The following is a 22,408-nucleotide window of genomic DNA, read 5'->3' as shown; positions in this document are numbered from 1 at the left end:
GCTGCCAACATCGTGACAACTAACGTATTATACAGCATGACTCCTTCAGCCAGTTATTAGAACATTATATTGTATTACTTCTACAATATATATTGCAGTTAAATATACATAAATAGTGTACTGTAACTTCACAATGAACAGGAAATGACTGATGTAGCAACATTGTGCTTTAGAATTACAGTGATTATATGTCTGTATTACAGTCATTTCAAAGTAGTTACATTCAAGCTAAGGCATGAAGAATTTTTTTTCAAGGAAAAAACATTTAAATATGTAATTTTGCCTGAGATAAAAAGGTTTGCAAAGATTAAAGAAGAAAGAACCGATTCTAAACTGCATGAAACGAGTCGTCAGTAATTCCAGTCTTGCTTCCTGCACAAACCTGCTAAATTCCTAAAATCTTCATTGGCTGCCCGCAAACAATAGGTGTGTTCATCTTGATGCGGCGCTGTTCAGACCGATCGGTGTATGATATCAAAGTACCGCTAGAGAAATTAGAGAGTAGACGGTTCCGTATGCTTTCGAATTGTCATTTGATGTCATATACAGATCGGTCTGTGCAGTGCCGCTTCAAGTAAAACACACCTAGGGCCCTATTTTAACGATCTGAAACGCAAGTATCAAACGCGAAACGCAAGTAACTTTGTAGGCGGATCTTGGGCACTGTTGCTATTATACCGGCGGGATAAATTACTCTAGCGCCTGACGCAAATCTAAAATGGGTTGGTCTGAAGTAGCTATATTACTCAGGTGTGGTTTGGGCGTAACGTGAAATAAACCAATCAGAGCGACATCTCACATTCCCTTTAAGAGCAGGCGCGCTTGTTCCATGGTGGATTGCTATTATAACGGCGGATTTGCCAGGCGCACGCCAGGAGCGGTTCACAGCCGAGGAGACCGTCATTCTCGTCAGGGCCGTAAAAGACAAAGAAGTGACGTTGTATGGGGATGGGAGAAACTCACCCAAATTAGCTTCAGTTAAACCGGCGTATAATAATTTTGGTAAATGTGTAAGCTAGATTTATGCCTATTTTTTTTAGATCTTCTTGGACACCACAATGATTTCCCTCTGTGGTCATATTTTTCCTTGTAATTATGTATGATTTGCAAAAATGGGAACTGCTGCCTGTGTCTGTGTAGATGAGAGAAGCAAAGTGTTGTGCACACGCTACATTATCGCCAAGCATGCGCCCTTAAAATAGCATCTGAATAATGCGCCACTGACTTTAGACTAGGTTTTTCCTGGTCTGTGGTGGAATTGTTTTCCGAAACTGCAAAATAGCACCAGGGAACATTTGCGCCGGAACACGCCTCCTCTTTTTGCTAAACATTCCCTAAAGTTCATTCCATAATTTACCGACGTGCGTCTGTGGATGGAAAAGTCCGCTGTGCGTCGGGTGCAAAATAGGAATGAGACATGTGTCGGTGTACAAAGTCAATTGCGCTGGGTGCAAGATAGGGCCCCTAATGTCTGCTTTGACCAGTCCTCAAACACTGTAGGTTTAGCTGAGTCCTGGAAGAGTTTGATTCATGTTGTCAACATGTCAAGCAGATTCTGTTCTGCGCTGCGAAAGCAAATCCACTTTGCATGCACTTCCAAAGGACTTGGGCTCGAATTGATTTGGTAAAACTGACTCAATTGTTACAGTTTTTATAACTGTATATACAAGTGCTGAGGAAGCCACTGGAGCTGAAATTCAGATATAATAATGGGCGTTTTATTTCCGACATGCACTGTAAGCTGTTGACCAATCACAATAGACTGGGCCATCTGACCAATCAGAGCTGAGTATGCTCTCAGAAAAGAGGGGTTTAGAGAGACAGGATCCTTTATCAAAGCATTTCGGACACTGTGATAAAAGACGTGATGTGCAATGTATATTTTGAGAAAATTTTAGTTTTTTTCTTTCTTTTTTTTATACCTTGTATGCATGTTGTATACTTATTGTAGGATACCTACAAAAGAAATGTAGGGACACTAAAATAGAAAAATAGCAGCACTTTTACCTAGTTATTTGGATTTGAATTTTGTCTATAATATTATCTTGAAACATCTGAATGAAAAAACTTGTTTGAGTAATTTGAGTAAATTTGACTTATTTTTCAGTGTGGATATGATAGCTCAGATAATATTGGAGGTAGGCTACCTCACAATAAATGTTAATATTGAGATCTCTGATTGCAGATGCATATTGGCAGGGTTTGAGATGTTGTTGAGATCTGAAAATCTACAGCATCTGAGATCTAAGTCTAAGAGACTTAAATAAAAGACTCTATTTACTCTTATGTAATATAATAGGAGAAACATTTAAGGAGATTAGCTTTTCTAGAGATCTCTTAAGTAATTCTTCTTTCCTACAGAGAATTTCCACTCTTTGTTCGCGATCGCATTAGTCATTTTGTCTTCCTCCTCTGTTCTTCTATATTCTGCCTTTCCCTCTTCTGCATTGTCTCCTCTTATTAGGTCTCTGCGTTTAGTTTTGAGCTTTCTCAGTGGGTCTATCAGGCATTGAGACAGACACCGTCTTCAGCTGTTGAGAGGGAGTGATGGGGAGGAGGCTGAAATTTTCTGGCAACCTGTGTATTTGGAAACAGTGCTGTTAGAGTCAGATAGAAGCAAATTAAGAGGCAGAATGCAAAGACGCCCAGTTGTGTATGCTGCCTCAAACTACCTTTTATAGGGAGGGGGGATGAAGAGAGAAGACTAAAACTGGAAAAACAAGGAAGCCTGAGGTGTTACCAGATAGGGAGGGAACAGTCAAGAAATTAAATATCTAGGAAGGTTCAAGCAAGAGGAAGAATGAGAGGTTGGGGAGCTTTCTGGTAACTGATGCTGACGTCAAGGAGATGAAAAAAGGGAAGGAACAGAACATAGGAAAGGAGCGCATGTGAATTAAAGGCTGGAAAAGAGGTTTGAACTATGGCTGGAAGTCTCTATAGATTGTCCCTGGAGGAGATTGGATCGATCAGATCTCTAGAGGGTCCAGGAGGTAAGACACAGAGAACAAACGATCAGCTCAGCTCTTTAAAAGCATGCTGTGGTGTCACTGGATAAATAGGGACTTTCTGCCTTTTGTTGTGATTTTGCAGTTATAACTGTACATGCAACTATAATAATGGATGAATTGATTGAAATGCCTATGAAATGTTGGTATCGAGAGTTGTCATATCCTCATTGTAGTTGATAACATGATCAAGTCATTCCACTTTTGGAATGTTTAAAAGTTAGATGAATCATAATCATTAGGCACTATTTGTGCACTATAAACATCTTTTTATAATTGCTATCATAGTGATTCTATTTTCCCATTCATGGTATTATTATTCTATCAGGTCAAATTAATTGTTTGTTTTATTACAGAAACCTCTCCGCAAGTTACGTACATTTAATAGGGTTAGGAGTTTGTTCAAATCTCTAACCATAATTATGAATAATATAAATAATCATAAATAGTAGTGCTTTTTATTGCTGTTTATATTTTGTATTTTAAAGGCATTCCTAATGCAATGCAAAATAATGCAATCTATTATATTTATTTCCACAACTTCTGATACATTATAATACTTAATTATTTACTCAATGCCAATAAGGTAAAACAAGACAAGATGCAAAAGCTTATGTAAGCAGTTGTTTAGTAAAGGACTAACACATTAAATTAAGTGAGGGTGTCAACTTGATATTTGATATACAGTGGGTTGTTTTAGAATGAAATAAACCAGCTAATACTACAAAACGCCACAGAAATAATCAAATCAATTCACAGTATGCTTGTGTTGCTTTTCCCTACGGAAATGAAATCACCTCTTGCAGGTTGATGTCTTTAGTCCTTATTTAGCAACATGACTCAATGTGTCAAAGTTCGCATGGGATATAATTGTGTGTAATTTATCTTGTAGAACCAGTATGTCCACTAAAAAATAACTGATATGATTTCTGATCTTTTACATTTGCAAATATAAGATTTTATCCAAAACATCAATACTGGATGGGAACATGAAAATGTACTAAGGCTATAAAGAATGTAACATTATACACGTTTGGCATCAGGTTAACAGTGATCAACAGCACATTTCATGTGTTTTATAGTGCTATAACGCACGATACTATTGAATAGTGTAAAATCTAAAAACTTATGTATGAATTATTAATACCCTTATTCATACAGGCTTCATATAAATTGTCATAAAAATGTTCATTCCTCTCTAGAGCAGACTGTGTGTGTGTGTGTGTGTGTGTGTGTGTGTGTGTGTGGAGAGAAGAGACAGGGAGTGGTGCATTGAAAGAGAAGTGACAAACTAGTGTCCAATTAGCTTTGTGCTTGAGAGCACATCCTGTGTTTGTTATCGCTGCCTGGAGAGAATGAGTCTAAGTCCTGTATTTCCACATTTCCTCTCTCTCTCTCTCTCTCTCTCCCTTTCTCTGAGGTTCAAAATACAGTAATTTATGAGTGGAATGCATTCCATTGCATCTTTTCATAAAAAATGCAGTTTTCTCATATTTATACGGACAGTTTCGTCGTTAGACACAACTTTTTATTCTGAATTAAAATTCCAGTGACTCTTGAAATGGTTGACAATATATTGACAACGTGTCCTTCCCAAACACAGTAAGCAGCATCAGCCTCATGAATATTCAATCTGCCTGTTGAATTATGCATGATTACATTCAATCACGTGCTAACACACCTGTAGGACGGCTGGGTATATTGCAAATAGGCGGGCTGACATTTACTATCAATTTTTTTTAAAGACCAACAAGATGAGCCTCTTAATATTCTAGGTGTGTTGTGTCAAGCTGTTGAGAAATCAGTAGAGGGAATTTTGGGTGTAATAATGAAGGGAACTCAAAGATTCAAATTCACAACTACAGTGGGATCGCAGATGGAGCGAAGGAGATTTGATCAGTTGTTCTGGGGATGATATGTGATTTCACATCAGATGATATGTCATCTGATTGGTTGAATTCTACAGAGTTTCCGGCAGATGTGTGTGTTGTGTTCTTTAACGGTCCTCCTGGAAACAAAGCCGCTGTGACGCCAAACCCCCTCATAGAAGAAAAAAGACGTCATGTTTACAACTGTGACAAACGTACTTATCAGGATGAACTGTGATTAATTGCTTTACATGACGGTCAGACGTCCTCTTGGCCAATGAATACCCGCCGTCATTCCGAAGGTATGACTATGCGAGACTAGTGTGAACTGGGCATTACTTTACATTTTTTTCATTTCGCCCATGCTTTTATGAAGTGATTTATAAATGAGGAAAAATAAAAACAAATAATGACAGTTGTAATGATGCATGATCAGGCAAAGTAGGGTATTCATGTACAAAAATATTTCAGATGACTGAACCTTTATACTTTTACATATAATGCAGTATTCTCCAGACGTTTTTGCATAGTTAAACCCTTTCATATCAGAAAAGGGAGAGAATTTTTTATTACATGCTTCATTTCCTGACAATATTAGTTTCTGTGGATCAGATATACATCTGGTATTGTAAGTAGATCATAAAAGAATCGCAATTACACTTGGCTCAGTTGCGGTTACAGATGGCTCAACAACAAAAAATTAACACAACACTTTGCATTTATTTTTTTGAGTTCTGACAACTTTGAATGAAACTAACAAAAACTTACAAACATTAAACAAGCAAGTTATTAAAAATAACAGCATTAAACACTAAAAGGTCTTTCCCTTCACTAAAAAAACATAAAATAACACTTATATATAAAACAAATAACAGTTCAAATCTCAATACCAGCTGGAAAAATGTAGGTGGGGGAGTGAATGAACAGTGCTTTCTTCCACCCTCAATACACCACTGAGGTGCCCTTGAGCAACTAAGGTAACCCTGAGTATGGGTTACCATACTTGGCCTTCACGTCACTCGAACAAGAAATCCACTGGCCATTTTCCCAAGTTATCAAGACAGTTCCATTAAGTCACTAAAACTAAGGGTGGGTTGAAGGGTCAACACTGTATTTATTGATGTAAATACAGAAACCAATTAAAGATTTGTTATTACATGCAGGCATTTTTAAATGTAAGTACAATGTAAAAACATGTATGTACGCAATAAGTGCATTGTATTAAATGTTCAATTTAAATGTTAGTACAGTAGTTATAGACACTTAATATAGAGTTGGACTGAAATATTTTCACTGTTATTGTAAATATTTAGCCAGTGATCCTTTTTGGAGGGCTGTTAAAAGTGTAAAATGGACTTTTCAGTTATGTCAGGGTCCTAATTTTGTCTTTTAGTGTTAGTAAATAAATTTTTGGGGGCCTTTTAATTGTAAAAGTTTTTTTTTTTTTTAAGTATAGCCACTGTTATGAGTGAGTGTGTACAGTACCAAATGCACAAACCAATATAAGATCACTAGTAAAAGATAAGACGAAAAGCATTAAAGCTAAGAAATTATCAAGATTAAAGCCCAGAAGAAGATCCATTAAACCCCATGAGAGGTTTGGAAATATGTAATTAGAAAATTAGGTTGAGGCATTTTTATTCAAGTAAATGAGAAGAGGAATAAATGTGAGTAATAATTTGGGCTCTAGGGAATGAACAGATTGCATTTAGTAGATCACTTGCAGAAATGAGTTGGAGGTTTAAGTGACTTCATTTTTATACACAAACATTTATTTTTAAAAAATTATATAAATCATTAATGCAATTTATATATATATATATATATATATATATATATATATATATATATATGAAAGCAAATCAAATTGGCAACAATGTCTTTTTTACTGACTATACGTGTCTATGAAGGTATTTAAGAGCAAATACATAAATATTGAGACATCGAATAACATTGAATGGCTGTATTTTTAAATACATGGCCATCTGTATGAAATGAATTGATTGTAACTGTGCTGGATGAATATTATTAGGAGACACAATCAGTCTCAAGTTTGAGCTCCACGTGAGAAAATGTCCCTCTAAATGAAAGCAAAAACAGGCATAAGGTAAAAACAGTGGCAAAATTTGACATTTAAAAAGTCATGGGATGATTCAGTTAAATAATGATTCTTGTCAGCCAGGCTTCATGCAGTATGAATGTAAAGGAAGGTTAAAGTCCAACTGAAATCAAAATTGACCCTATTTACTTTGTTAGCGCATATTACTAGTCTTGTGGTGAACAATTAATCCGTGCAAGTTAAAACACAGAAAAAAATTGTTTGCCGTCGTAATCTTTAATCAAAGTCTGAAAAGTTACTTCCAGTCTGGAATGGCGTCCCTTCTCTGATGACGTAGGTTTTGGGTTGGGAAACGCTTAACCACTCCCCTCAAATCGTTAGTCTGTAATGAGTTTGAGATGGAGAGGAGGAGCGCTAGAGTAAAACCCTGCCCTCTGTTCAATATTCCGTTTCACTGGGAAATACGTCACAGCACTGGAGAAAAGTCGTTTGCAACTTCCGGTTCACGCGGACTTTAATAGTTCCAGGAAATGACCGTTGTACTGGTGTGGAAACTAAATACCACAGGCTTTCTCCATTTCTGAAGGAGTGGTGGAAAAGAAATGAGTCAGAAGCTAAACGCTTAGTCCTGAGTTGGGAAAATAAACAGCAGTAATGCAGCTCTTACATATAGATAAGCATTGCAGAATTTCAGAGACCTGAATGAAACCAGACATAATGTGACAGTATACAGTGACAGATTCTTGTTGAACATCAAGGCATGTCCTACAGGTAAATTTGCAAAAGTTAGTCACGTATACGTTCCATACACCTCTCCATAAAACATGTTTTAGAATTCTAATCAAGCATAGCTTAAAAATCTCAGGGCTCAGACTCAATAAATGTGTGTATTTCTTTGGTGTGTCCTTTCAGCTTAAATGTCAGTAAGTCTCGGCAGGATGTCGACATTAAGCTAGTAATGAGCTTGACCCTTCTGCTCTGAGACACACCAGTAGGATGTGTTTCCATAGAGATTTACATCACAGAGCTGTGGTATAAATTATAGCAAAGAGGTCTATAATACCTGGAGAGGGCTCTCCTTTAGCGTACGCATAAATCTCAGTGGTTGTTGTTTGGCTGGCGAAGGACTCTCTCAGAATATGCAACCTAATCCTCTTTGCTCACGGACAACAACAACAACAAAAGAATCTAAAAGAGAAAGGAGTGGTATAGAGTTTTAGTAAAACTCCTTAAGCTGCTTTGGATTTCTATCTCATTAGAACCCAGATCACAAACTCTGTTCCAAACACTAGTCATTTGCTGTGAAAAAGAAGTACACTTTAGCATACTTTTAAAAAGAGTACTTAGTAGAGAAAGGATATACTTTACAAGAGTATACTCAATGCAAACTGAATGTATTGTTTTCAGACACTTAACTGCATGTTAACTGCAATTAAATGAAAATTTATCATAGTTTAGTTTTATATGAAATGCAGTTAGCTGAACTTTTGAGAGCTTTTTTTTAATTACCTATTACATGTTGGATTCAAGTACATATTTATATGTAATTTGACATTATTACAAAGTGCACTTAAGTGTGTTAATTAACAGTCATGAAAGTGCACTCTCTTTAAGTACACTTAAGTGGCGGTTTGTTTCTTTAGTATTAAAAAATCTACTTTTAAGATTTGAATTTATACCATGTAGGTATATATTATACCAAGGACCCAAATATGATAATCCCCTTGTGAGGAACACCAACCATAAATTGTATAAAGACTAATTTATACTGTGTGAGTAAAGCGTGATATTATAAAGACATTAATAGTTGGCTTTTATACCCCAATTCCAGAAAAGTTGGGACATTTTGTAAAACACAATAAAATATAGAATCTGTGATTATTTAATTCTCTTAAACCTCTTGACAAAAATACAAATATATATATATATATATATTATGTTTTTACTGACCAAATTAATTGTATTTTTGTAAATATAAACAAATTTTGATTTTGATAGCTCCAACACACTCCATAAAAGTTGGGACAGAGGCAAAATAAAAGTGAATATCCGAGTTAAACTGTTTAGAAACAGTCCACAATTAGCAGGTGAACTGGTAATAGGTGATCGTCGTGATTGGGTATAGTAGTACCATCCACCAAAGGCTCAGTCTTTGCAAGCAAAGATGGGTCATGGCTCACCACTTTGTGCCAAATTTCACTTTGTGCCAGAGAATTGTCATACAATTCAAAAATCACATTTCTCAATGCAAGATTGCAAAGTATTTAGGTCTTTCACCATCTACCATACATAGTATTGTGAAAAGATTGAGGGAATCAAGAGAAATCTCAGTCCATGTAGGGCAAGGCAGGAAACCTCTGTTGAATGTGCGTGACCTTCGAACCCCCAGACAGCATTGCATGAGAAACCGTCATGCTGCTGTGTTAAATATAGCCACAGCCATGAGTTCTCAGTCTCAAAGACGAAAGACACCATCCAGACTTTCATCAGCGACAGGTACAGGGCAAACATCTGTCATGGTATGGTGGTGCATCAGTGCAAACAGCATGGGTGACTTGCATATGTGTGAAGGTATCATTTATGTGGAGGGGTATATTGGGATTGTACAGAAACATATACTGACATATATCAAGATGGCATCTTTCCTGGTAAGCAAGACAATGCCAGGCCTCATTCTGCACATGCTACAACAGAGTGGTTTCTAGACACTCTACACTGTAGAAGAAATGTGCTTGACTGGCTTGCTTGCAGTCCAGGTCTATTTCTTATTTAAAAAGTATGGTGCAGATCGACCATGAGGGTCTCATGGATCTCTCTAGAATTTTTTTTTTTTTCCATTAAAATAAACTCTGTTCGAGTATGAGGAGATTCAGCTTTGATGGTCCTCCACTGCATTGATCTTCTCTCATGGCTGTTCCAGTGCTTCTCAAGTATGAAAAGAAACGTCTTTTTTTTTAGCATCTATGTACAAACAAGGACTTCAATGGATAAATTATTATGGCTATTCAAGCAATCTATAAACATTATTTTAGCAAAATGACTCACAGAAGACTATAAATCATCTGCTGTCTCTCTGATCTGCCCTGGAACATGATGTTAGATGCTTTTAATGAGGCTTGTTTAAATAATGAATTGCGCACTGAAGAGAAAGAACTTTGTCTTTGATCAGTGGGAAATACATCTATTTCCCATTGACATGTTTCTCATTTTAACAGTGTATAGGGGAGTTCTTCTGAAATAAATATAATTATCTCAATATCATGTTTTATTCATGCATTTTGTGTTTGCTACAATTTTTGTCTCCAGAAGTGTTTGTCATTTGTGTGCACGCTCCTAAAGTCGTCAAGAAACGAAAGTTATAATAGTCTTTTCTTCCCTGTTGTCTCAAACGAGAAGAAATTTATTAGTGTGCTGATAAATCATTTATAATAATAAGTACTTCAATATTCCATAAGAAATCGAGAATTGTCCATTTTTATTTTATGGTGACTTTAAACTGTAGTTTGAGTGTCCCCTCATGCTGTGGTTCAAACTTAATCCAGATTTATGTACAAACGGGCAGCATTTGCAGCAGACTTTATCAGCCTGAACTTTAGACACCAATGGGGCAATGGCATAGACTGCCAATGGTTCTAATAAACCATTGAAAACAGTTATGAAATGGCCTGAATCATTTTGTCTTCCTGTCCTCAGCAATGCTGAGTCTTCTGGACACCTTGAGCGACAGCACCAGTTCCACCACAGCCAATGACCTGGACCTCATCTTTCTGAAAGGAATCATGGAGAGTCCAGTGGTGAGCCACCCAATTTCTTAACTTGATGTCCATTTGTCAACATGAGGCTTTTCTTTAATTAAGAGTTGGGTCTCTGTCTGTAGATAGTTATCATATTTGATCCATTTATCAAAATTGAAAATGTGAGATTTAAACAGGCAATTGCGATTTACAAAGTCTGAATTGTGAAATATAAACTTGCAATTCCGAGAAAAAAGTCAGTATTTTTCTTGCTCAGAATTGGACTTTATAGCTCATATTTGCCAATCGAATCTCACCTTAACTGTTCGGACCTCACATTTTCTTCATTTTAAAGAACTTTTAATGTTTTGTGTGTGTGTAGTCTCGAGAGCACTACGAAGAGCCAAAGCTGGAGGCGGTGAGGGACAATAATTTGGAGTTAGTTCAGGACATCCTGAGAGACCTCACCACCCTCACATCTCACAGTCAGGCGGCGCACGAGCTCGTCTGCATCCTCAAAGAGCCTCACTTTCAGGTCCAGAGATTCAGTCTAGAGCAATATCTTCAATTGTGTTTCCTATAGATTTTTAAAGTGGTTTCCCTCAATACCTGTTTTTTTGTCTACAGTCTTTGCTTGAAACACATGACTCTGTAGCTTCCAAAAGCTACGAGACTCCGCCTCCCAGCCCGTGTGCGTTCATGGACCCTGCGTTCATCAACCAGCCTGTTCCCCCTGATGCTGTCAGGATGGTGGGCATCCGCAAAGTGTCTGGAGAGCACCTGGTGAGACCTGACAATCTGCAGTTACCTCACAAACTGTGTGCTGTTATTTGTTGTTATATGATTCTTTTGTAGCTGTAGGTAATGTGAGCACTATGCAAATAAATCTGAAACTGGATATTCAAATAAGCGAGACATGACTTTGCTTTCATAAAACTAAAATGGAGCATTGTAATGTGAGCTGCTCATTAAAGATGAAGCGTGTCATGTCTTTGCCACGAATAGAACAAAAACAAATGTCAAAAACAACGACTATTTCTAAATAGAGCCCTTTCACATTTCCAGATTTGGAACATGGACTGCAGCACTTTTAGATTTCTGTAGCAGTACATGGACCAGGGTTGTTATTGTTAAAGTAAAACAAAAAAAATATATATATATATTTATATAATTGAAATAATGCTGAAAAAAAGAAGTTAAATGTTGCATTGGCAACTAACTGAAAAAGTTAAAGGTGAAGCACTAAACCTACTAACTGGAATGAACTGAAACTGAAACTAAAATAAAAACAAAGGAAAGGTAAATAGTTATATTTAAAAAGAATAAAAACTAATAAAACACAAAATCACATAGCTAACAAAACTAACAAAATCGCATAACAAAATTACTAAAAATTAAACAAAAATTATAAAGAAACAATAAATATAAAAACAAAATATTAATAAAAAATATAATAGTGTATATTTAAGGGCAATCATTTTAAATATAATTATTATAATTAATAACATTTTAATTTATATAATTATTGTATAAATGATTATGGGTTTCTATTTATAATTAATTATTATAATTTATAATATAATATAATATAATACAATATGATATAATAACATTACACATTTTTTTTTATTACCATTTGGTCCAACAGCACAAGAAAAAAATACACTATTGCATTTCCAGGACGTTCAAGAGATTGATTACGGCATAATAAAAGTTTTACATTTCAAATGTATCGTCACTCCCTCATAAGCTCCATCAGAATCACCCTTGCAGTGTTGACTAGTTGTTTGTAATTAAATGCCAGGGTAAAATAACAAAATATTGTGTTATAAATGTACATTTCATTTAAAAAACACTTTATAGATTTACAGAGTATGCATCATCACAGTCCCTGAAAAGGGATATTTAATAAAAATTACACATTTCATCTGGAAATTAGCCATACGTTTTTTGGTGAATTATTTTTTTTCTTTCATATATAGCTTTATTTTGCACTCTAACTTCTACCCTAGTGATCGATAAATGTAAATTAGTCGAATAAAGTTGATATTGTTATTTAAGAAGCACTCAACAAAAAAAAAAAAAAAAAAAATTGTTTTTTAAAAGTAAATAGTGTCACTTTTGTTTGAATCACATCCTGTTTTCTCTGCCAGGGTGTGACATTTCGGGTGGAGGGCGGAGAGCTGGTGATTGCTCGGATTCTGCACGGGGGTATGATAGATCAGCAGGGCCTGCTGCATGTGGGTGACATCATCAAAGAGGTGAACGGAAAAGAGGTCGGGAGTGACCCGAAGGTTCTTCAGAACATGCTGAAGGAGTCCAACGGGAGCGTGGTCCTCAAAATCCTCCCCAGTTACCAAGAACCACACACACCTCGACAGGTGGGCAACTTTCAGTTATTTAGCAGAATTGTTATCCTTTTTTGAGTAGTAATTGTAAATGTATGTAGACTATCCCCTCAATGAAATCACATTAAAAGTGGTCACAGAGACACATTTGAGACATGCTACTGTACTACCATGTGTAAATGATGTGTTTTGCCTGTCTGCTAGTAATTTATTTAACCACTCCCACCGCTTTTATGTCACAAAACTTTACTGTTCGGGGTCTCTGGAGGCCCCAAACATCCTGAGTGTACAGCTTTTGTGAACAGCGCATAAGGTTTAAGGTAAAAATAAGAGGTATTAACTCTAGCTAGCTATTTCAAATTAGTGAACGTTACTAGTATCATCTTACTACTATGCAATTAGATAAATGACGCGACAAAAGCAAATAGAATCCATTATATTCATTGAAGCTGTCTACAGTGGATGTGGCGCGGTACGACACGACAAATTCCAGACGATAAATAATGCCCCGTTCTATTTCTGATTTACTCCAAACACTTGCTGGGCGGGGGAAGATGTGTCGGACCGCAATGTAGTTGTTTTTGGGGATTTCCGTTTTTTATTATTTCAAATTAATAGTATTAAAATAGTAGGGTTCAAAAACTTTTAGTAAACTATTTTTGGTTTATTTTAATAAATAAAATGATTCATTTTTGTTCAATAAATATACTGTCATTAAATTATGTTCATTTTAAAAATACAGAAACTATTCTAAAAAATTATAAAATATAAATTATAAAAATTATATAAAAAAATAAAGATTCTGAAAGCATTGAATGAGATCCCATAATAATAATGTAATAAATCTTTACTGTATAGTAACAAATACATATATTTTATTATATGAAATGATTAATATAATATGTTTAAATATGATGGTTTCATTATAAATATGATGATTTTCTCTAAGGTGGACACCCAATTTGATAAATGATATTTACCATCTGAATCTAACCATGTCATGTCAACAAATGGAAAAGTCAGCCAGCTGTTTATAATCATGTTCGCCCTGACAGCAGGGGCGCTTTTTACCCCAAAAAACTGTAGCTTTTTTAATTTTTTTTACTTTGAACGTTAATGAAAATCATTAACAAGACCTTTGTCTCAAAATATAGACATTAATTTTAGCGATTCTTTTTGCTACATAAATCTACAACATTTTAAAAACATTAAATGTGAGATCAAATTAGCGCAGAATCAACTTGTGCTGCTGTCAGCGATCGCGTCAAGGTATGTAGATCTAGTAGATCTAGATCTAGTAGTTTAAAAGAAAATATGTAAAAATATATAAGTCAAATGTGCCTTTTACCCAGTGCGCCTTTAGCCCCATTGTACCCTATTAGCAAAATAAAAAAACGCTCATTTGGGCGCCCCTGTGGATGAGCTGCGCCCCTAGCATTTGGCACTTCCACTCAATGCCGCTGGCCGGCCCTGGGCATTCCAGATAAATGAACATGAGTGGAGATAATTCTCTCTCTTCTACAGTGTGATCTTTCTCTAAGCACATCCTCCTTGCAGCAACTTTAACAGCATGTCACGTCCAAAATGGGTGAAGGTCTGTAAATAATGGCGCAAATACCAATAAAGCATCAGTAAACATTTATCCTAAGTAAATCTAGACAGTGATTTTTAACACCAAAAGAGGGTTTGTTTGGTGCAAGCTGTTTGTAAATCTGTTCTAGTCCCTAGTATCCAAATTACATGTGACATAACCACACCCTTTTACCATAGTCAAATGAATTTGCCAAAAAAGGAGGTTTGAATGTGTCTGACAGTTCAGTGAGCTTGAAAGCTCGACAGACGATTGACTATTTGGGCAGTCAGTCATTATTATCTGTTGTAAGGTCAATTGGATCACCCGGGTGACTGTTAATACCAGATGTAACGGGACCGAAATGCTCTGGTACTCGCATGTAACTAACATCTACTGTAATAACCTTGGTTCAACATTCCTCTAAACTGACATCTTTGAGTTCAAACTTTGGTTAGCCCTGCCAGGTTTCAGCACCTGTCTCCACTCCAGAGCATGCTGGGAGATTAGTGCATTATGCCAAAGCCCTCCCTGTTTTTGACACTGCACCAACCCCACAGATTGAGATGAGACACCGACAGTCTTCAAGTCTGCCCTTTTTCACTTTCAGCGGTTCTTACCCGCTTTCTGCATGTCAGAGATCTTCATCTTTGCTGCTTATTAAATGAGAATTAAATGAGTGAAGTTCTGTTTGTCTGCCCATATGGCGCCATATTCACAGCGTCCCATCTGTGCCTGTCTTCATTTGATCCCAAAATAAACAAACAGCTTCCTGTGCCTGCTGCTAATATGGGACTGGACATCTCAGTGTGTTATGTTACTAATGTGATTCACGCTTACATGGTGGGAATATTCATGTTTTTAGGTGTTTGTGATGGCAGATGGTATTGTTGGCATGTGTCGTGTTGTTGTGTTGTGTGTGGAGTAGGCTATGCTTGTTGTTGACTGTTTGAATGATGTAATCCAGGCATATTTTCCGTGACATTGAGGTTCCAGCACCTAATAGCAACATTCCACTGGACTGCCGGTAACTGCAGTTGCCATGACAACAGGGTTTTGGCTCTTACGCTAACATTCGACTTAAAGGGATGGTTCAACCAAAAATTTTAATCCTGTCATAATTTACTCACCTTCATTTTATAAATGCTTTAAAATGCATCGTGTGAATATAAAGGTGTTCACTTTTAATGTTTTTGACATATTGGTGTTATAAGGCTAGTTTTCTTAAGTGTGCTTAATTGAATTGAATGTGCACTTGTTCTGTACTTTAAATCTTAAAAGTATGTTTAAAAAAAAAAAAAAAAAATTTTTTTTTTTTTTTTGTTTTTACACAGGTTAGCATTTAATTTAAACAAATAATATTTCACACTTAATTCACATTTTACAGCTTGATTGCGATTGCACAACTGAGGGAGAGGTGTAATTTGTGTAAACCAGTTTTTTTGTTCATATTTCATAATTTTTTAACAAGTAGTCATTATAAATACATTTTTAATAAATTATTAAATATTAATGAGTAATAATTAGCATTAAATTGTAATTAATATTATATTATAGAATTGGTCAAATAATTAGTATTAATTCATATTTTGATTATGGTTTTTCCTTTTTTAAGATTGAAAACAAGTCTTAACAAGGGTAAAACTATAAAATCTACACATAAAAGACAATTGACAAGTAGAAAAAATTTAAGTTTTATTCTGACCTTCATGTGACAAAAAGTAGTAAAATCAACCTAACATAAAAATGAAATTAATATAAAAGTGCCTGAAGTTGATCATTAGTGAGTGTATATTTCTGTTAACAGAATAAGGAATCATTAGAGATTCAGATAAGGCCAGAACTCTGCAGTCAGCCAGTGATAACAGTAAAGAATAGCTAACTGTGGAAGTTTTCAACAGGCTGACAATATGACACTCTGATGGATGGCATATTCAGTTATAAGAACAATGTGTTTGTGTGTTTTTACTGTATGTCTATCTTTCTCTCTCTCTCTCTCTCTCTCTCTGTCTGCAGGCCTTTGTAAAGTGTCACTTTGACTATGACCCCAGTCATGACAACCTGATCCCCTGTAAAGAAGCTGGACTCAAATTCAGCAGTGGAGACATCCTTCAGATCTTCAACCAGGAGGACCCTAACTGGTGGCAGGTGTGTGTGTGTGTGTGTGTGTGGCCTGGTAAACCCTATATCGGGTAGAAAATGGTATGTGTTCCTACAATGGCACGCGGAGGGTTAATCGCTGGCACGTGAGCAAAAGCGAGAGAGATGTATGTATTCAGAAGTGGGGGAAATTAGTGAAAAGTCTATTAAGAATCGCACCGTCTCAAAAACAAATTTTTTTTTTTTTTCTTGACAAAATGGCACTCAACCCAATTAATTCATCTAAACTTGGGTTTTCTGAGTAAACAAGGCATGTAAATAGTTCAGATTACTAGATTTTTACAATTATGTTAAGACATAAAGTTAACTAAAAAGTGTTAGTTAGAACAACTGTTTTTTTTACAGTGTTAGTTTTACAGTACAGTGTTGTTAATGCTATAAATATCAGAGATATTCAACATTAATATATATTTATATAAGTGTAAAAATGCAGAAAGTTTTGTGTGATGGGTAGGGTTAGTGTAAGTGGATAAAATATACAGTTTGTACAGTATGAAAATCATTATGTCTATGGTCTAAGTCCCCATAAAAATGAAAACACTGTGTGTGTGTGTGTGCGTGCGTGCATGTGTGTGAATATATGACCCTTAAGCTCTGTATTGGTCTTACCTTGAGTCTGGTCTCGCCTGCAGGCATGTCATCTGGAAGGAGGCAGCGCAGGCCTGATCCCCAGTCAGCTGCTTGAGGAGAAGAGAAAAGCTTTTGTCAAGAGAGACCTGGAGCTCACTAGCACAGGTAGGACACAGGCCACTACAGAGTATGGATATGTAGTGGAATATTTATTGTGTGGAAGTTTGATGATTTCTGAATGATCATGTGACGCAGAAGACTATAGTAATGATGACAAGTAAAGACTAGTAAAGAGTAATGATGCTGAAAATTCAACTTTGCCATCACATAAATAAATTACATTTTAAAATGTATTCAAATAGAATACAGTCCTTTTCATTTGTAATTATATTTCACAATGTTACTCTTTTTATAATATATATTATCACATTCAGCTTATGACGTATGATTGTTTTACGTGTATGTTTACATAAACGTAGCTGCCAAAAAATGTCCAATGACTCAGTCATGGTTTGTTAACCCTATAAAGACTACTGTATCATATTTCATACACAATCTTCTCCATGCCTTCTGTCGTCTGACTGATATAGTTGATACTTTTTTTTTTTAGCAAGCAATTTTGGGTTGTGGTACACATGTCTTTTTGCTGTGAAACCTTTAATGATTTTTATAAAGTAAATGCAAGATTAACTTTTATAGTGTTATTATATACTTCAAGAGGAACATTTACTGGACTGAAGCAACTAAAGTTCAGTAAAATAGTGTTAAAATGGAATCATCATTGTTTTGCATTGCATTATATGTTTTGCCCCCCACAATTAAAACTACAGAGCTTTGATCATAAAACTATTACTTTAAAAGCATTTAAGCATAATCTTAGAAAGGACATTTTTGCAAGATATTGAGTGACAACTGATATTTATATGCATTTTATGTACGTAGTCTGCGAAACTGTTATAAATATCTCATTAATACATGCTAAAGCTGTAAGAATTTCATATTACATTATATCTCCATATAAATAACATCTGCACCAAGATGCTCAGTTTGGACCTATGAATAAAAGGTGTTTTTTTCCTCCTCGATCATGAGCTTCATATTCTCATGATATGTGACCCTGGATCACAAAATCAGTCACAAGTCGTATATCTGTGGCAATAGCCAACAATACATTGTATGGGTCAAAATTATCGATTTTTCTTTTATGCCAAAAATCATTAGGATATTAAGGAAAGATCATGCTCCATGAAGATATCTGGTAAATTTCCTACTGTAAATGTATAAAACATTTATTTTTGTGAGTGAATGCAGCACAGCGAACATAAATGGACAACTTTAAAGGCGATTTTCTCAATGTTTCGTTTTTTGCACCCTCAGATTCCAGATTTTCAAATAGTTGTATCTCGGCCAAACATTGTCCTATCCTTACAAACCATACATCAATGGAAAGCTTATTTATTCAGCTTTCGGGTGATGTATACATCACAATTTAAACAATTTTGACCCATGTGACTGGTTTTGTGGTCCAGGGTCACATATCATAAATTATGAAAAAGTAGGACAATAATATCTTTCCATAGACTGCCCCTAACATGGCTTCAAAAGTAAAGACTTTAAATCATCTGCTAACAGCCTGAGACGACACTAAACTGAGAGTAGCGGAAGATCAACAGCAGAATGCTCTGGGCTGAGTTTCCCGATAACGTTGTCTCTTAGCGCGCTACGGAGACTCTTAAGGTATAACTTAACTGAAGGTATACCATTTCTAGGTGTGTTCCCCGAACTATACCTTAGGAAGCTGCTTAAGATATACCTTCTTACGTGCGACGTTACCCGGCGCTGTCCGTGGCGATGGTGCTGAATTGGTTGATATCGATGGCTCGAGAATCAATTATTCTCTCGTGAAGGGGCTGTTTATGTGAGAAAGCGGTGTTCTTTATAAAATAAGCACTTCAGAAATAGTTTAAATTGCATTTATTAGGACTCATGGGATATTTAAAATAATCCAAACTATAATAGCCTATAATAGCCTTGCCTACATATTTTAAAATTGTAGGCTATCATATATTGCTGCCATAATAACCTTTTAAATTTTTTATGTGCTTTCTTCTTTCTTCTCTTTCCCATTTTTGTTCGCTGAGATGGAGCTGCGACGAAATATTGTTCTTGTAAATACTTTCCAGCATTTCAGTAAATAAAAGTGTACGTCACGTACGGTGCTCGGCAGTGATCAAAAAGGATTTAAACAGTGGATTTTGAATCTCTTCTTGTAAACTCAGAGATGTGGATTCAGATGGCAATTAAATTACCACACGACCTGTTTGTCAAAAAACAGTAGGTACTAATTTGGCCAGGGATTTTTACGCGGGTTGGGTGAGAAAAAACACTGATATGGATTCGGACGGCACTAAAATCACCGACTTACCCCTGTAAATGTTTAAAATACTGTACGAGCCCATGAGAAACAATATTAGCGTCCGAATAGGACTTAACTGACAGTAGTGACACTCTTTAATTAAAATAAATTTATAAAATTGACAATGACAATTTTATTCTTTGCATGAAAACACTTGAATTCGCCTAACTGAACACTGTCTGGGTGTATTAAAACTTCTGAATTATATTCGTATAGCCCTGCAACAGTGATAAGGTAAAGCTAAGAGTGGTCCAGACCAACCTTCCGAAAGTATGACTTACAGAAGGTATACTTAACTAAGAACGTTTCGGGAAACACGTATTAACGATAAGGTACAGCTTAAGGTGTAACTTAAGAACGACGTAGCGTTAAGAAGGTTTCGGGAAACCCAGCCCTGGTGTTGATTATATTAATAGGCCATTATTTGTTCATCCACATGTCATTCCAAAACTGTATTGTGTTATTTTTCTGCGTGCACTTGGTTATTACATTAGAACGAACGGAAAGGTTTGATAAGTATGGCCTGAGGTTAAATGTGTTCGACTCCTGCAGTAGACAGGAGTCGTGCTGTGTGTGTCTATACTACCAGGATGTGTGCTGATGTCCGCAGGGGCTCTGTGTGCAGGGATGGGGGGTAAGAAGAAGAAGAAGATGATGTACTTGACCACCAAGAACGCTGGTAAAGACGACTGCTCCATCTGTCCAGTGCAACGGATGCGCATGTGTCATACTCTTGATCTCGGTTGTGCTTGTTGTTGTTGAAGTCAGTTCTATAAGTTTGTTTCATGCTAAAATCGTTTGATGATGAGTTTGCAGTCAGTTCCATTTCAGGGAAGGTGCTTCAGGTTCATAAACGGAAATGCATTTGTTTGCTCAAAGAAAATGAGAACTACAGTACATGGAACCTCAATAAAACTGAACTGGAACTGACAAGTAATAAGTATGGATATAGCGACTAAATCAGACTTAAAAAAGATGAGATGTTTTCACTTTTCCAGAGTTCGACCGACATGAGTTGAGGATCTACGAGGAAGTGGCCAAGGTGCCTCCATTCCGCAGGAAGACGCTGGTTCTGATTGGAGCTCAGGGAGTGGGACGCCGTAGCTTGAAAAATAAGATTTTGGTGTCGGACCCGCATCGTTATGGAACCACAACACCCTGTCAGTGCATATTTATTAGTGCAATATTTATATATTAAATAAATCATAAATACATTTGAAATATTTTTGACATTTTAAAGGGATGTTACCCTAAAAATGAAAATTCTGTCATCATTTACTCACCCTCATGTCGTTCTAAACCCAGAAGACTTTCGTTCATCTTCTGAACACAGATGAAGATCTTTTTAATGAAATCTGAGAGATTTCTGTCCCTGCACTGAAAGTCTATTCACCCAAAACTCTGATCTAAATTAAAGCTGTTTCAGCAACCATGTCTCTTCAGAAGACTTGGATTGGAAACCACTTGGTTATTTTACAATCCCTTTATGAATGTTTTGAAGCATAATCATTTTTGGTGAATAGACTTTCAATGGAGGAATAGAAATCTCTCAGATTGATTTCCGTAGATGAATGAAAGTCTTATGGGTTTGGAACGACATGAGAGTGATTGATAACAGAATTTTCATTTTTGGGTGAACTATCCCTTTAAGGTGGCTTTATGTTGGATGCAATAAAGGTTTTGTCACATTTACTGTTCTGCCAAGCTACTTGGTTTTAAAGTTACTTCTGTGTGAGCTGTGCTTCATAGAGTTCTACACTACTGACAATAGATAATGGACCTTTAATGCTCACGAAATTGTGACCACAATTTTATTATTATTTGTAATTATTATTAAACCAATAATTTACCAGTAACACTACCCTATCAAAAACAAACAACCACCTCAGAACCGTCCAAAAATACACTTAATATTAGCTTAATACTAGGAAATAAAATATACTGTTTGGCGTAAATCAGATGATTTGCACTGCTAATGTTAACCTGACCCTTTTTGTCCCTGTGGACAGACACATCTCGCAAACCCAAGGTGGATGAGAAGGAGGGGCAGATGTACCTGTTTATGTCTCGCAGCGAGATGGAAGCTGACATTAAATGTGGCCGTTTTCTGGAGCACGGGGAATACGATGCAAACCTGTACGGCACCAAGATCGACTCCATCCATGAGGTCGTGGACTCCGGCAAGATCTGCATTCTGGATGTCAATCCGCAGGTGCACTTTGAAATGTTCTATATCCTATTTACAATGACTGTTCACTGAAGCTAAATACAACTAATGCATGATGCTGCTGATTGTATAAAGCACTTACAATGGAAGTCTATGGGGAGATTTTCCATAAATATTACATTTATACAGTTATCACCCCATTTAATATACTTTTCATTGCATACATTCTTCTCCTACAGGCACTCAAAGTTCTGCGAACAGCCGAGTTTCTTCCATACGTGGTGTTCATTGAAGCCCCAAACTTTGAGGTTCTGAAAGACATGAACAGATCTGCCATCGAGGCTGGTGTTGTGACTAAACAGATGACGGTAATTCCTTTCTTTAAAGTTTTTTGCATTACAGCAGTCGATGTGGGCTAAACTGTGGATTTTTTATCATTGCTTTGGCACAAAATGCATGCAATGACTAGTTTTTCTTTTTTAAATTACATGAATTCTTTTCTCACTTAAAC

General features: G+C 36.2%; 1 protein-coding gene across 4 annotated transcripts in view; it reads left to right on the top strand.

The window, feature by feature from the left end:
* mpp2b (MAGUK p55 scaffold protein 2b) overlaps positions 1 to 22,408 on the top strand; it is a 44,860-nt gene that overhangs the window by 20,895 nt on the left and 1,557 nt on the right. The window contains exons 1-11 of one of the 4 annotated variants that reach the window (XM_084135583.1): positions 2,437 to 2,990; positions 10,626 to 10,726; positions 11,049 to 11,201; positions 11,294 to 11,449; positions 12,820 to 13,047; positions 16,601 to 16,732; positions 17,377 to 17,479; positions 20,356 to 20,409; positions 20,729 to 20,890; positions 21,740 to 21,942; positions 22,137 to 22,265. In XM_084135583.1, coding sequence (XP_083991709.1) covers positions 2,921 to 2,990; positions 10,626 to 10,726; positions 11,049 to 11,201; positions 11,294 to 11,449; positions 12,820 to 13,047; positions 16,601 to 16,732; positions 17,377 to 17,479; positions 20,356 to 20,409; positions 20,729 to 20,890; positions 21,740 to 21,942; positions 22,137 to 22,265 — 1,491 coding nt within the window. In that variant the 5' untranslated portion in view covers positions 2,437 to 2,920. Of the gene's footprint in view, positions 1 to 2,436; positions 2,991 to 10,625; positions 10,727 to 11,048; positions 11,202 to 11,293; positions 11,450 to 12,819; positions 13,048 to 16,600; positions 16,733 to 17,376; positions 17,480 to 20,340; positions 20,410 to 20,728; positions 20,891 to 21,739; positions 21,943 to 22,136; positions 22,266 to 22,408 lie in introns of those variants that run through there. The other 3 variants (XM_084135582.1, XM_084135585.1, XM_084135584.1) reach the window with 3 other exon arrangements.

Source organism: Abramis brama (assembly GCF_963993115.1).
Source record: "Abramis brama genome assembly, chromosome: 14".
NCBI lineage: Eukaryota > Metazoa > Chordata > Actinopteri > Cypriniformes > Leuciscidae > Abramis > Abramis brama.
Note: the sequence above shows the minus strand (reverse complement) of the source record. Positions and strands in the feature narration are given on the sequence as shown.